The sequence below is a fragment of the Engraulis encrasicolus genome, chromosome 1 (assembly GCF_034702125.1).
Source record: "Engraulis encrasicolus isolate BLACKSEA-1 chromosome 1, IST_EnEncr_1.0, whole genome shotgun sequence".
In the NCBI taxonomy this organism is placed as follows: domain Eukaryota; kingdom Metazoa; phylum Chordata; class Actinopteri; order Clupeiformes; family Engraulidae; genus Engraulis; species Engraulis encrasicolus.
In genome coordinates, this window is record NC_085857.1 from 42,512,017 (window position 1) to 42,528,965 (window position 16,949).

A 16,949-nucleotide genomic window follows, 5' to 3' on the forward strand; every position below is an offset into this window, starting at 1 on the left:
GGTCGAAGAAAGAGAGAAAAGTTGAGGCAATTCTAAGGGCCTGGATTTTGACAATATTTACACTATAAAAAAAACACGGCCCTGCCGTGGGTCAAATGGTAGGGCACTGCACTGTCACGCCCGATCCTCCCCTATCTCTCTCTCCCACTCGCTTCACGTCATCTCTCAGACTGCCCTATCTAAAATAAATGCATACAAACAAAAAATGCATAATAAAAAAAAAAACAAATCCCTCACCTTTGCAACAGATGAGCAGTTACCCTTGACAACTTATAACGTTCTGATAAGATTAAAAACACAGAACACTTGAAGGAATCGCTATCACAGCTCAGTGGTATCACCAACTTTGCAGGCGTAACCAGATGAGGGAAAAGCTGGACTATTTTGAAAGCCTGGCTCTGAGAGTGCTCAAGCAACTTTTTATTCATGCTGAACTGCCTGGAGCCTGAGGAAAAAACATCATTTGGAAAACTTCTATAAATGTACATTATTTTTCAGCTTTGAATTCTCATACTTAGTTTTTAATCTAGCAATTCATTACTTGTCTTTTTTTTGTATGATGCTAGGGGTACGGTTTTAGAGAGACAGTTTTCTCCACAGTTCTGTTTCACAGTTTTCTAAACCAATTCATCCGCTATCCTGTTTAGTTTATCATAAATCACTGAATTCGATTACACTTGGAGCATTCTGGGTCTAATCTAATGCCATTCAATGACTTATGCAAAGCCAGCGCCTGAAGTGCTACCGCTAGATCCGGATACTGCCAGATCTGGAAATAGACTGAATGGATTCAATCTCCTTTTGGCCCTTCATTGTAAACTGCTTGAACACACTGTGTGTGTGCGTGTGCGGGTGTGTGTGGTGAATTTGAAGGAAATCATTAAAACATTTATTTAGACAGGACAGTGAAGAGTGGGACCAGAGGAAATGAGTGGGACAGAGAGACAGGGAAAGATACAGGGAAAAGACCTGGGTTGGGAATTGAACCCGGGTCGCTCGCGTAGCAGTCCAGTGCTCAGCCGACTAAGCCACGACTGGGCCCAGCCTGCACATGTTTGGTCCTCACCTGGTCATCTCCACTGCTCCTCCCCCGGGTCGCTCAGTCATGTCCAGGCCCAGCAGGGCTTGGGTTCTCGCCCCGCCACTCGTGGTGATGGTGACCAGTTTGTTGCCCACCAACCACGTCATGCTCTGGCCACCGGAGAGAAGGAAGTCTGCAATGGGAGATCTGGAGCGGAGAGACAGAACGAAAGAACGAAAGAACGAAAGAACGAAAGAACGAAAGAACGAAAGAAATAAAGACAGAAAGAAAGACAGAAAGAAAGACAGAAAGAAAGTAAAAAAAGTGGAGGAGGAAGAAGACAAGAAAGAAAAGGTCAGGAAATAGGATGACTTCACTTATTCATATCTCGGGCGGCTGCCGTTGATTGTTCTGGTGTGTGAGCAAATGAGAAACATGGAATGTTGGAATGTGAGATAATGTACAGCGGGAAGCACTCAACCATACATCACACATCCTGCTGGACTGCCTTTGTGGTCCTTCTGAATCGGATTTAAATAGACCAGGGTTCTGTGCACGATAAAATGACTGTCTGCTGTGGCTGTTGGCAAACTGGACTATAGCGTATCTATGTTTATATGTTTTCTTAGTTCAGCATTCAGTATACTGTATGATTCTCATTTCCAAGCAAAATTTCTCTCCAGCACAGACAATACAGGCGAATCTAATCTAATCTAGACCAAGATGAAAACTGTTATTGTATGGATTGCAGTGGCCTCACTATCACTTCATTCCTAGACAGCTATGAGATATAGGCACAAAAATATGTACAATACATCAGAAACAGGGAGACACACATGGATATGCAGAGAGAGAGAGAGAGAGAGAGAGAGAGAGAGAGAGAGAGAGAGAGAGAGAGAGAGAGAGAGAGAGAGAGCAAGAGACAGAGACAGAGACAGAGACAGAGACAGAGACAGAGACAGAGACAGAGACAGAGACAGAGACAGAGAAACAGAGACATGGAGAGAGAGAGACGAAGAGAGAGAAACCCTTTGACAGCAATGAGAGGAGGCAGACAGACATTTTTGGCAACGCTGAGAGAGAGAGAGAGGGACAGAGAGAGAGAGAGACAGAGACAGACAGAGAGACAGAGAGAGAGAGAGAGATGGAAAGCGATAGAGAGAGAGAGAGAGAGAGAGAGAGAGACCTTTTGGGCAGCGCTGAGAAGTTTGAGAAGACGTAGCGTGCCATCATGTCCAGACAGGTCTCGGTGAGCTCCAGGTGAACGGTCTTCAGGGTGTCGTCCGCCTGCAGGACGGCGTTCTCGTCGGCCGAGCCCAGGCTGCAGGTGGTGTTGGACGTTTGCATCCTGCAGGGGGCAGCGTAGAGCACAGCTATCATCCGTGGCAAACAGCGGAGGGGTATTACTAAGAAGCTAGTTCAGGAGTAAACCAGGCTAAGTCATCTAATAGAAGAGCTTGGGGTCCTCGTTTTCTTAAGAAATGAGGACTCCAAGCTCTTCTTTTAGACGATTTACCCCTTAACTTAACCTTGTTTACTCTTGGAGCAGCTTTGTAGTATAGGACCCAAGAGAACTACCTCTCAATTTGTTTTTAGCTTCTCAACCAAAAACCCATTTTCATATCAGCCATATACTAGCAAAGTGCCTCCACTGACACCGTAATAGTTTAGACCACAATAGTTTAGACAAGACTACTGTATATTCAAATACAATGTATTACGCCCATTTTTGTTTGCAGGGCTTGTCCATAGTAGTGAGTGTTGCCCTTGAATAAACCCATAATAGTTAAGTTAAGAAACCATTAGTCAATTGAGCAAGTTAATTGAAATGAGCTCAAATTCACACGAATATCCGATACCAGGGCTTGGTTAATGGTGGAGAAGCAAGAGGTTTGTTTGTGGATGAAACATTGAGGTACCAAAACAAAACCAAAAAGACGGATTCATGCAGTCGCCCTCCACAGAGCACCACGGCAAATGCACACAAGCGTTAAGCGTGCAATCGTATATACTCTCCGCTGTCACACATTTTTCACACACACACAACCATGCTCAAGCGACACACTCACACACAACCCACACAAGGTAAGACTTGGTAAATTCAAGGGTGTAGCATTTTTTTGAGTGCAAAGCTGGCCTTCTCACAATCGTACATGAGACATTCGATTCGAGTATGTCAAACTTAATGCGTACTACGGCCGGGTTTGATTGATTTTGTCCTGCTTTATATTCTTTACACGACTTGGCCCAGCCCAGAGTTGTATAAACCCCCAATACCAATCTCCTGACGACGCTCCAGACGCGTTCATAGCCGGGGGGTCATCAAAGAGCGGGACAGCGTGGAATTCAAGAGGTGCTCTCAAAGCCCAAGCTAACCCCCTGCAGCTAAAATCGCAAGTCCACTGTGATATCATTATTTATGCTCCGCTGTCCCCCCGTCACCTGCATTGGTGCCATCATCATACAAGTTGGCCTCCGTGGATAAGCCACAGGAGGCCAGGATGCTTGCCTTTACATACTAATCAGCAATGGGAAGAAGAGAGCTTATCGTAAATGAGAGGAGCGACATTGGCTCTCCGCACGTTTTCGTTGCATGGACACGAGCCCCTACTCTGGTGACTCGGGAATTAGCGTTTCCTGGAAACCCTGCGGGGTGACGCCGGAATGAGATTCCCAGTGAGATGCATCCTAATGGCACTTCTTCATTGGCCACAGACACCAAACAGAGAAAACTAGGATGAAAGAAGGCTGCAGAGAGGTTTTCTCTCTCTCTCTCTCTCTCTCTCTCTCTCTCTCTCTCTCTCTCTCTCTCTCTCTCTCTCTCTCTCTCTCTCTCTCTCTCTCTCTCTCTCTCTCTCTCTCTCTCTCTCTCTCTCTCTCTCTCTCTCCTCTCTCTTCTCTCTCTCTCTCTCTCTCTCTCTCTCTCTCTCTCTCTCTCTCTCTCTCTCTCTCTCTCTCTCTCTCTCTCTCGAAAATAAGAATTCTCTCTTTCTCTCGCTTTCCTGTTTCTTTCTCTCTATTGCACACCCCCACCCTATATCTTAAGGGCCCTTTTCTGTGTGAGCACAGCAGAGCTTGGTGACTCTCTTGTGTTAACATTCGAGTATCGAAGCATTCCTGACGCTGTCCCCCCCCAAGCTACCTAGCGTGCTGCGCACACAGTGCATACCAATGGAAACAGAGAAAGCAGAGAGCCACGATAACACGCAGGAGTAAGGCTACATCAGGCTTCAGACAGTCTGTGTGTTGCCCTCGGCCTGTGAGCTGAAAGACAGCACACTGACCAGAGGCGACTCTAGGGTAAGTCGGGGCCCAAGCAAAAATTCAAAATAATGTACATTCGCAACTACTGCACTGTAGTTTAAAGTCTTAGCTGTTATTCACCATGTATGGCTTGGGGCCCCCAAGCAGCTGCCTGCCTAGCCTGGCGACAAGATGCGCCTCTGACACTCAAAGCCTCAGAAACCCCTCCGCTTACTGAACTACTGTAGCTGCAAAGAGGTCAGAGACCCGCATATGAATAACCAACAAGCCTTACACTCTGAACTAACACAAAACTAGAGCAGCAGCGCCCCATGAAATCTAATTGCGGAGCCAGAGGAGCCAAATTCCCTACATTTGCATAACCGATAGATCTACATTCTGAACTACTAACAACTACATTCTGAAATAACTAGAACAGTGTTCCATGAATCTGGCAGGAACACAAAAAGGGACATTCTACAAATACTGCAGCATTGAACTTCAAACCTATAGTGTTCCATTAGATCTGTGTTTTAAGACAATGCTGACGAAGAAAATTTGACAAAGGAAAATCCAACATGGGGGCACATATTACTTCAAAAGGTACGTCAATTATCTGGTGGCCTGAAATTGCTACTGTACTTCTAGCATTTAGTGAGCACAAGGGAGTAGTCCCCACGTGTTGGTTTTACTGACATAGTCTACACCAGCGGATCTCAACCATTTTTGAATAAACGCCCCCTTGACCTCATCATAAGCCTCCCAACACCCCCTTTACCTCATCATAAGCCTGCCAACGCCCCTCTTGGTATTAAAAAATAAACTGGACTAATGTACCCCATTGGCAACTAAGCACCGCCCCCTTTCAGCTGTATCCTTCTCAGCGCCCCCAAGGGCCCCTCAACGCCCCCTGAGGAACACCCCTGTTGAGGAACACTAGTATACACATTGCATTAGTAACTTCTTAAACAGAATTTGACTGGAGAAGACCAAAACTTAACGATGTGGGCCTTAAGACCTTCCATCTAGAAAGCTACACCCGGAAAAATACCAAGTCTCACTTTGTGTCAAAGCCAGTTGCATTTGTAAAAGCAGGTGATGTGTGGAACGCGCAATACGGGTGCACAGCTCCAGCTGCAATGGTAGACACACGACTCGAGCAACAACAAAAAAAGGAGTTTGCGCCTCCAGGTACAAAACCAATAGACTGGGACTGCACACACTGGGGGGGCCCCACTTACTTCAGTACGTGGCGATGGCCAGCTTTGTGTGAATGACGTTAGTGGTGTTGTTTTGTTTACAACCAAAGACTGCGGTGATCATCAGTGTCATTACCATCTCCTTTCCATCACGTTCCATTTATTGTGTTTTTGTTTACATTTGGAATGTTCATTGCACTTGAGGGACTTGACGGCAGTGGTGGGGCTGTCTAGCAGTCAATTGATGTTCTCTCTTACTTGTAGACAAGCCATCAACATCAATTGATGCTAGAGTGCCTCAGAAATGTTCACAGCTCTCTTGTTCTGCTCCTTGTCAGCCCTTTCAGTGACACTATGGTGAAGAAAACAGACAGCTGTGCCATTGGGAGTGCTGAAAACAAAGGAACAGCACTCTACTGCCACAGCTTGAGATGTTATTGGACCATGAGGAACAGCAAACGATAGCTTTTAAAGCTCTCGACTACGCAGGTAAGTGATACCTGGCATTTGTGTTTCAATGAGTAGAGAATAAAAAACTCTTGTTCATCCTTAATACGAATGGAAACACGACAGGAGTCTTTTGTCTTTGTGTGAAACTTGGACATTTTTGAAACAGGAGGAAATAAAGCAAGTGTGCTCCAGAGACACATCAGGCACAGACATCCAGTTGTCACTACCACCTGCGCTGTCTTTCAACAGACAGGGTTCTTTTGTCTGTGTGAAACTTGCTTTTGAATATTTCTAAGGTGGAAATCAAGGCAGCGTGCTCCAGAGAGAACACAGATGCATCCGTTTTGTCGCTCCCACCTCCCTTCTTTGTCAATCTTGAGATTAATCCGCACACTCTAAAGCAGTGTTTCTCACGGGGGCTCTGCAGCCCCCCAGGGGCCGTTGGGTAGCCCTATAGGGGGCGTTGAGAAGGATACAATTGAGAGGATGTGGTGCTCTGTTATCACTGGGGGCATTAGTCAGTTTAATGTTTTTAATACTAAGGGGGGTGTTGGCAGGCGTATGATTAAGTGAGGGGAGGGGGGGGGGGTGGTAGGGAGGCTTAGGATGAGGTCCAGGGGGTGTATGGTCAAAAAAGGTCTGCTCTTAAGTATTGATGTTGATGTCCTGTCACTAGTGGTTTACGCAGGTATGGGAACTGGCTGAGCTGCCCTTTTGGTGAGATAGATAGGTGGCCCCATCAGGTGGATATCAAGGGAGAAGCTGAATAGGCCCACACTGCCATCTGCTGTACAGATGCAGAAATTACAACATTTCATGGTCCTACCTACCAGCCATCAGTCAAGACTTCAGTTTGTGTAGGGTAAACTGAAACTGAAACTAAAACTAAAACAAACTAAAAACATGTTATGCTCCAACCTACAGTATGAGTCAATTAAGACTCAAAGGGTGGGGTGTCTTGTCAAGTCTTGTCAACTCCTTGTGCAATGAACATCCCCTCTTTTCATCATACTACTGCAAAAGTGATGAAAGATGATGTATTGAGTAGCAAGAAGGCCGCCTAATGTACTCTTGACAGGCCAGATGACTCGAAACTTTGGATGTTGTTAATGTTATATTTAGGCTTAGAATTGTTAATAACATCATATTGCTGGCTTTCTATGATAGAAATAATAAACACAATGGATAACTGTCTCAATTCTCTATGGGTTGAAAATGAAGACTCCAGGCTCTTCTATTAGATGATTTACCGCTTAACTTAACCTGGTTTACTACTGAACCAGCTTTGTAGTATAGGCCCCTGGGCAGTAAACGTTGAACAATCAAATTGTGTGTAGCCAAGCATTGGTTTGTAGAGTCGTCAGGTCAATAACACCCTTTACCCCCTTTTTTCACAATTAACATGCAGTTTTGTTTACAGCCATTGTCAGACATTCACGCAAAATTGAAGACGGGCAACACAAATGCAACCACAACTCCAAAACAACACCAAAAAAGAACCACAAAAAAAAGTTTCAAAAAATGTTAATCTCCACGCAAACCGCAAACCAAACCTCTGAAGCACATGCAGCAAACCAAAAACAAAACAAAACAAAAAAAAACGAAGAAATGTGGTCAAATCCTTTGAGGTAAAATAGAAAAAAAAATTGTCGGCATGCAACCCTTTTCCCTTTTTTCCCGCCAGAATTGCCCCCAATCCAGGTCACCCTGGCAACCACCCACCACCCTCCATGTCTCCATGGAAATAGCCCAGCCCAAACCCTGCAACCCGCACCACCCCGACCCTTCACCAGCCCTCAAGATAACCCACCCTCACCCCTGCGAGAGGAAGTAGAGAGATTAAAAGACAGAGATAGAGAGGGGAGGTGGGTGACGATGCTGCTTATCTGGTGGTGTTGTTGTTGTTGGGTAATAGCAATTCCACGGGGGGTTTTACCAAAAAGTTGCTCTACCTGCGCACCGCGTGCTCGGAGACGCTGATGCTTCGGGAGCGGAAGGCGTCCATGGCCGACAGATCTTTCAGCTCTTTAATGGGGGAGTTGTTACTCGGGCCCTGCTTCGCCACTTTGACCGCACGCAGACTGCAACCGCACCGCGCCACGTCGCACCACGACCCGCCACGCCCGCGCAGTGTGGAGTGGCCATGTTGGGGTGGGGCGGGGTTGTGGGTGGAGGGAAGAAGGGAGGAAGGGAGGAAGGAAGGAAGGGAGGAAGAGGGTGGTGGTTTGGGTATAAGGGGCACATGGGGAAGGAAGTGAGGGAGGGTGGGAAGGTAGAGTTGGGAGTTGACCGGGACAGTGTGGTGCCCCCCAAAAACATCATGGCCACCCCCCACATACAAACACACAAATCGGGAGACCAACGGATGGACGCGTGGTGACATCGCCAGCAGGGGAAAGGTCATAGGATCAGTCGGATGGGGCAGGGGGGGGGGGGTGGTGGTTGGCAGGGGTGGCGGGTGTCAGGGGTGTCACGCAGATGTCGAGGCCAGGGTCAAGGTCAAAGGTCAAAGGTCAAGGGTCAAGGGTCAAGGACGCGTGGCAGGGTCGGCCAGGGTTGGTGGTGGCGGAGTAACGGAGATGGAGGGATCCGAGTGGTAGGGCAGAACAATCCCCCCACACACACACAGCACGGCCAGGCCAAGTCAGAGAAGGAGGGAGGAGAAGGGGGGAGGAGGGGGGATTGAAGTGAAAGTTGGAAAAAAATAAAGAAAATTTAACAGCAGTGCACATTAACAACAGGGAGGGAGAGAAATAACTAGAGGAAACAAAGTGAAAAAATAACACACAACAAGGAATAATAATAAGGAAAACAGTATCGTTTCTAGCAGAAATAATGATTGAGGAAAAAAAAATAATACTCAGGAATGTACTGAGAAAAAAAGGAAGTTAACCACATAACATATCAAATAGTAGGAAAAGCCAACAAGGTGTGATGGTCATTATTCAGTGAAAATAATATCCCAGAACATCAGCAGCAGGGTCTGTGTGTTAAACTAATGAGAAACAGGTGATGAATGATGAATTATTTAAAATGCTCCATCTTAAAAATATGAAAACACGTTTGGGTTGGAAAAGAGCAAAAGCAGACATCCTCCATTGACGCCACTCACCCAAACGGACTCTATCTAATAGTCAATGATCTCTTCCCATTTTAATCTTGGTTTTGGTCTGGTTTGAAATCGCCAAGTAGTTGTTGTGGTCTCTGTTGGGCTTTTTTTCGCCTCCATAACACAATTTGCCTGGGCATGAACTTGGAGACAGATATTTCCCTTGGAAAACTTTGTTTTTAAAATTGGCACAACTCTGATCAAAATTCACCCTATAGTCAACACTCTTTTTTTCACATTTTACAATATTGGTGAGATTTTTGTAATCACTTTTTGACGGTACACTTTAGTTTGAAAGCAATTTGGGGGTATACCTATTTAGATGACAGTCTGTCATCAATTCAAACATTTTAAGACATCTATATATTTGATTCATTTAAGAAAAAACGCTATTGTATAATGACAATGGCATGGTAGTGAGTTGGTGTCTTTCCGTGCTAGCCTGATTTACCACTGATCAAACAGGGCAACAATGCCCACTATACGGGCATAGCGAAATCATGAAGGCAACACCATCAAAGAAGCTTTCAGATGCTTGAAGAAGTTCTAGCCTAAATAGCAAAGGTTCTGACAATCAAAATGGTTAATTTGGTAACTGAAATAATAGAATTTAGTTTATAAAAACACTACAGTATCAGTATCTTTTTTCCAACAGCTAGACCAACAGTCTAGCTATGTTTTGCTGTTCAGAAAATGTGCCAAACGTAGGTACAGGTTCAATTTGACCTTGTAATTTAGTGGTATAGAAAGGAAAATCCAACTGAGTGTTGGCTAAGAGGATACTGGAGCATGCTCTGTTCCAACTGCACACAAAATGTAACAACAACACAAGCAAAATGGCTGACGTGGATGATCATCTGGAATTTAGGACGCGGAGCAATGTATTAGGCAAATTAGGAAATGAAGAAATAAAAATAAAAACACAAGAAATGTAGTCTAATGGATGTGGGGAGGAGAGGAGAGGGGGTGTTGTAAGGGAAACGAATGTGCGCGAGGCGAGCAAGTTAGGTAAGAGGGGTTAAAACATGTAAGGTCAGAAAGGGAAGGGTTACCATGGTAGCATGACTGTCACCACTGTAAAGATGTGGCAGTTGGTTGGTTGCTATGGGAAGGTGCTAAGTGGTTACTATGGATGTGCGCTTCTGTTGCGATGGCATGTTAGGAGGACTACTCAAGAGTTAAACGTGGCAGATGGTGATTGATTATCACATAAAGGAACAGAACAGGGCAGACAAAGCTGTACAAAAATTACCAAGATTATATCTTCTCAGAACAGATAGATAGATAAGACAGAAACACAAATAGACAGATAAAGTAGAAGGACAAACAGAAGGGGAGGGGGGGAACAAGGGGGGGACGGGCGAACGAAGTCGGCACTACCTCTGATAGATTGTATGGCCACAACAGCAAGCCCACGAAAAAAGTCGGAGCGATTTGGGACCGTGTTCTGAGACCATAGATTTTGGTGATATCGCACTTTAAAATCAATAACACGGGTTGACTGACAGACATTAAAATGTCAGACGTGGTCTATCTCCCAAAATTCGGAAACTTTCAAACACTTTACGGCATTCGCTGGGGGTGCTTGGGAATAGGGGTTCACCAGAGAAAGTGACATGGCGGGCCAGTAACAGAGATGATTGGCCATCTGCAAAAGCGTCAACACGGTTTTGAGTCATGTCAACTCGAGTTCAACTGGGAGTTCCGAAGCACTTTTAGTCGTGTCAGGTATCAAGTGGCATCTTGAGTGAGAGGGGTTATGACAGACAGAGACAGAGAGATTGGGACAGTGAGTGTGGGAGAGAGAGATGGAGTGAAAGAGTGAAAGAAAGGGTGAACGAAAGAAAGAAAGAAATAATTGAAAAGAGGCAGACAGGAAAAATAGAAAAAGAGAAAAAATGAAGGGAAACCTAGATTCATTAGTAATAATCCAGTGCCACGTATTCCAAATGACCTGGTTTTACCTGTCCAATTCCACCCAGTGATCAACCAGGTGACTGCCTGTTGGCATGAATTGAACAAGTAAAATAAGGTCATTTAGAATATGTGGCACTGGATTGTAAACTAACGAATCCAGGTTTCTCATGACTGTGATTGAGAGATAGAGCCGAAAATATAGTCAGACAGTGAGAGAGAGACAGAGAGAGAGAGAGAGAGAGAGAGAGAGAGAGAGAGAGAGAGAGAGAGAGAGAGAGAGAGAGAGAGAGACAGAGAGAAAGACAGACAGAGAAGACAGAGAGAAGAAAGAAAGAGAGAAGAAAGAAAGAAGAAAGAAGAAGAAGAAGAAGAAGAAAGAAAGAAAGAAAGAAAGAAAGAAAGAAAGAAAGAAAGAAAGAGAGAGAGAGAGAGAGAGAGAGAGAGAGAGAGAGAGAGAGAGAGAGAGAGAGAGAGAGAAAAGAGAGAGAGAGAAAGAGAGACAGAGAAAGAGAGACAGAGAATGAGCCAGATAAAGAGGAAGATGGACAGCACTAGGAGACGGGGGAGGACGGAAAACAGGATTATGAATACAAAAAAATGTATATTGAACCATGTAGATAATATACATAAGTGGTCAATGGCAGGAAATTAATTTCAGTTCAAAACCAAAAACTGAAACATGACCAACAACAACAAAAAACCAAAAACAAAAAAAAACAGTGAGACACACAAACCCAGCATAATATTCAATAGCACTGAATACAACTCATCCAGGAAAACAAAAATCACAAACACTCACAGAGGACAAGTAAAGGGCATGCACTGCTATATATGCAAGCCTACAACGTCATCTACACACCATGGGCTGAACTACTAAGCCCGACCATGGTGGATACTAAGGCTGTATCTCAAAGTCAAGGATCCTGGCCTGGCTAGGACGTGAAACACCCAGTGATTGGATACTTTCTGGTGAACTCCGCGGAGCATCCGATCACTAGGCGTTTCACGTCCTAGCAAGGCCAGGATCCTTGGCTTTGAGATACAGCCTAAGACTGTGTGTGTGTGTGTGTGTGTGTGTGTGTGTGTGTGTGTGTGTGTGTGTGTGTGTGTGTGTGTGTGTGTGTGTGTGTGTGTGTGTGTGTGTGTGTGTGTGTGTGTGTGTGTGTGTGTGTGTGTGTGTGTGTGTGTGTGTGTGTACCTCTTGGGCCTCTCGTTAAGGCTGGTGCTGCGAGCTCGGAAGCTGCTCTGCTCGAGTGTGTCATCGAACGGCAGCAGAGCGTTCGACCGCAAACCCTGAAATGGTCAAACACAAGACAGTTGGTCCGGAAATGGTAAACACAAGGCAGTTGGTTCGGAAATGGTAAACACAAGACAGTTGGTCCGGAAATGGTAAACACAAGACATTTGGTTCGGCAATGGTAAAGACTAGACAGTTGGTCCGGGAGTTCAAGAAATAGTGAAACAAAGGCAGTCTCTGCACTTTTTTTTTTAATCTGATCTGAAGAAAACATTGCCTGCTTCTAAATTTCTGGTAGATTAGTCCCAGCCAGCAGGAATCAGGGCTGATATCATTATCAAGATATGTTTGTCGTCCGTCCTTTGGACAACAGTTAACTTTTTTGGGGTGTTTGCAGGCAGTGTAGGCCTGTTGACGTTATTTAACGGTTGGTTTGGTTTCACACTTCTGCCCTTGTGATCGCCTCTGGCCTAACCATTGTAGCCAGACCATCTGAAGTGGGCTGCCTGGTCAAGCTGATGGTAACATATCAACAGAAAGCAATACGCTTGTTAAGTATTTCACAAAATGTACTTTTCCAACACAAAAAGTGCATTACGCCTTACCTTAGTGATGTACTGCACAAAGTCTTTCCTGAAGGGCAGTCGACATCTAATGAACCACATAGCAATGACATGGTGAGCCAGCGAGACTATGTACTGATTGAACCTGGCAAAGAAAGACAAAGAGACAAAAACACATACAAAATTACACTAATGAAAATATATTTATTTCGTTAAAGGGACACTGTGTGAGATTTTAAGTTGTTTATTTCCAGAGTTCATGCTACCCATTCACTAATGTTACCTTTTTCATGATACTTACCACCACCATCAAATTCTACTATTCATTATGACTGGGAAAATTGCACTTATCATACCATACATGAAAAGGGGGATCTTCTCCATGGTCCACCATTTTGAATTTCCAAAAATAGCCATTTTAAGCTGCAAAAATGACTCTACTTGGACCATACTAGAAAATATTTGTTTATTACTTAGAGAACTTTCATGTAAAGATCAAATTTGGCAATTGGCAACCCAGTTTCAATGAGCAGCGTAATTGCAGTACCTTTTTTGACCATTTCCTGCACAGTGTCCCTTTAAAGGAGAACACCCACGGGCAATGAGAAAAGGAAGATACCGGATATCACCAGCCAGGAAGTATTTCACAGACAAACGATTTGAAGATGCAACGCAGTATAATATAAGGTCATTACATTTCAATCAGGAACACTGCACAAGCATACGTTCCAATTTCACATCTCAATAGGAATTGGCAAAGGCAAAGTTGCCGCAATCTATCCTGCGCGCTAACCGACTTGATGGATTGGATACAGAGAAATACAACATTGCAGCAAGTGAACAGCCTATTGGTATGAAAAGTTATGGAACAGGATTGCAAATGAGTCCTGCCAGCCAACGGTTTAGAGCGCTCATTTCAATTTCTTCATTGGGCAGTCACAGTCACAAAGTACATTACAGCCAAACGCTGGGCACGATACGACAATGCGAGAAAAGATGCAATTTTACAGAAGCGTCTGCAATGTTCGAGAGGCCGTATGATAAGGGCGGAGGGTATAAATTATTCACCATCTAGCACACAGAGCCAATCCCAGCTTTTGCTGTAGTCAGGGCCGGATTAATGCACAGGCTAGATATGGCTGCAGCATAGGGGCTCCCACCTGCCAGGGGGCCCCTGATTGTCCAAAAGTGAAAAATTACAGAATTGTGACAAAATGCAATAGCGAAAAATGTATCCGTCTTGTTGAGTTTAGTTGGTAGACACGTTATCCTTAATTCCTAGCTCGTAATTTTGACACGGTCTATATAAATTTGAGGCGAAATTTGCCCTCCAGGGGGGCCCACAGCAACCTTTAGCCTATGGGCCCCGCACTGTCATAATCAGGCCCTGACTGTAGCATAAGTGTAGGTTCACAAATGACGCACAGCCAGTCAGTGTTGTAATACGGAGGACGGTCTTGCATTGGGCTCACTCTCTCTCTCTCTCTCTCTCTCTCTCTATCCCGGGCACTTACCTCAGCGCTGCTATTTCGCATAATATTTAAGTCATACATATTGATGAAGACTCCAATCAGTCTTGTAGGTTTCTAGTTGAAGCCTGAGTATGTGCATGCACTGTATAAACGGGTAAGGTAGAGGAGTAGATGGTAAAAAGTGGGAAGTGACTCCCATTCGTCATCAGGGTTGGATGGCATACTGTAGACTACGGCACAGAATGAAATTGCCGCTATGAGTTTTATCCCAAGACAGCCCTCAACTGGGTATAGCCGCTTGAACCTCGGAACTGTGCTGTGATATTGCAGTCCATTTATTGCTGTACTTTTTAGAGATGTACTTTTTAGTGATGTTTTTTTGTTCGGCTTAGGGTAGACATCCTCATGCAACTTGTACATGATGCAATGACTCCATTTTACCATGGCTTTTTCATAGACTCTCAAAATGAGTTTGTTTATTTCTCAGAAATCACAAAGTTTATTATCCAGAATGAATTAATGCACGTCAAGGTGAAGTGTGTGTGTGTGTGTGTGTGTGTGTGTGTGTGTGTGTGTGTGTGTGTGTGCGTGCGTGCATGTAAATGCGCGGAGTCCACCACTCGATGCTCCAACTTGTGATCTCTAGCTCAGGGCTTTTGCTGCTGTGTTGACATGCCAAAGGTGTAGGCCGATAGCCGAGTGGCTACCCCATCTATATGAGCCCTGGGAAGGGAGATTCACTAACGGTACATCGCCAAACTGTGCTAGTTGACATCCATAAATGAATTTCCCTCGGGATCAATAAATGATACTCTACTCTACATTACGCATATGTGTGTGTGACATGCGTGCGTGTGCGTGCGTGTGTGCTTAGGTACTCACTTGAAGGGGTTGGTGTAAGGCAGCGAGATGGCGAAGACGCTGACATACTGCTCCGCCACGAAGTTGGCATAGAGATGAGGCAGCCGCACCAACGCTGAGGAGGAGGAGGAGGAGGAAGAGAAAAGAAGGGATAGATGAGGGAGAAAGGAGGTGGAGAAAGAAGAGGAGGAAGAAGAAAGAAGAGAGAGAGGTGGAGAAAGAAGTGGGGAAGGATTAGAAGTGGAAGAGGAGGGAAAGGAGGGAGGAGAGAGAGAGAGAGAGAGAGAGAGAGAGAGAGAGAAGAAGGGGAGCATAATGGAGGCGCCGGATGGTGAAGTGAGAGTGAGAGAAGGGAGAGAGAGAGAGAGAGAGAGAGAGAGAGAGAGAGAGAGAGAGAGAGAGAGAGAGAGAGAGAGAGAGAGAGAGAGAGAGAGAGAGAGAAGCGGAGTATGAAGTAAGGAGGGAGAAGATAGATGTGGAGGAAAAAGATGTGGAGACAAAGAGGGGAAGGATTAGAAGCGGAGGAGGAGGAAGAGGAGGACAGAGAGGGAAATTATAAAGTGGAAGATTAGATGGAAACGAGACAGGGAGGAGGTGGAGGAAGAAGAGGAGAGACAGGAAGAAGAGTAGAATCGACAGTCATCATCATCATCATCATCTGAATCCCCTTTAAACTCAACACCAAGGGGAAGTGGAGGCTATGCAGGCAGACGAAAGATAAGGAAATGTTATGGCACCCAAAAATATCCCACCCAAAATATTCAAAACTAAGTTGAAAGCTAGTTTGAGGTTTGGAGCTGAGGCGTACTTCATAGGGAATGCACTGCGCTGGCGGCATATGTTGCAGTCCAGATATAAAGTTACATTAAAGCATCTGGTCACCTTTCACTTACTTCTCTTTTGACTTTTTGACTGTTGGGGAAAATGTTAATTATGTATAAATATGATCTGCAAAAAGAAGCTATAAGAAAAAAGCTAAGGAGAAGGAATATGTCTGAGCTGAACTAAATGCACTTCTTGAATTTAATCAGCACTCTGTCTGCAGATAACTCAATAAAGAAATTTGAAGTAATTGATCACATCAACTTGCATAAAGAAATTGCATAAACAGGGCGGTGTGCAATACAGCAAAAAAAGAGAAATCTCTGAGATGAATATTTTAACCTCGGCTTGACTGGCAGTTTTTTTATTCATGCAGAAAAAGACATTTAACTTGCTGTGCCAGTTATATTACACACCCACATCTGAATTTCACACCCATATTATTCCGTTCACATCCTGAACCAACTTTTCGGCTCCTGAAGGCTCGATAAAAAACATGCAAGTCGTTAAAAATTAGGTGTGGGAACCAGGAACATATTCTAGTAGAGAAAAATAAATCAACTCAGGACTTTTGAATAGAGTTCCCTTAGCATTGTAGATGGCGATAGCGCACATCTTATGCAAGCGACTACCAAACGCCACAGAAAGAGAAGAAGAAAGAGGGGACAATGCCCCTTTGGGAGACCGAACTTGAGCACTCCTTTGCATTGGGTAGGCGGGGTTTGGGGTATCTTACTCAACTAGAAGATGTTTGACCTGGGAGTCAGAGAAAAGGGGTCCGTTCAAAACAGGGAAGGCAGCTGTCCTTCCAGTGAGCTAACTGGACATCGAGTCATGAAGTGTAGATCGAAACGAAAATTTGCTTTATTTCCTCCCTTGGCAGTTGACTGCATTTGTGGGCGTAACAGGGATATTTGAGGACAGCATCAGATGCTGACTTCGCTGCCTTGGTACCCAACATGCTGTGCGCTACCTCCCTCTCAACCGGAAACCTGAGAAACAAACATGGCTACTACCCAAGCTACTACCTTATCATATTCTTTATTCTGACACTT

General features: G+C 44.8%; 1 protein-coding gene across 1 annotated transcript in view; it reads right to left on the bottom strand.

Moving 5' to 3' along the window:
* tsc2 (TSC complex subunit 2) overlaps nt 1-16,949 on the bottom strand; it is a 107,313-nt gene that overhangs the window by 55,495 nt on the left and 34,869 nt on the right. The window contains exons 23-28 of the mRNA XM_063202638.1: nt 15,094-15,187; nt 12,782-12,884; nt 12,138-12,232; nt 7,866-7,994; nt 2,208-2,369; nt 1,067-1,228 (exon numbers count right to left, since the gene is read on the bottom strand). Coding sequence (XP_063058708.1) covers nt 1,067-1,228; nt 2,208-2,369; nt 7,866-7,994; nt 12,138-12,232; nt 12,782-12,884; nt 15,094-15,187 — 745 coding nt within the window. The remainder of the gene's footprint in view (nt 1-1,066; nt 1,229-2,207; nt 2,370-7,865; nt 7,995-12,137; nt 12,233-12,781; nt 12,885-15,093; nt 15,188-16,949) is intronic.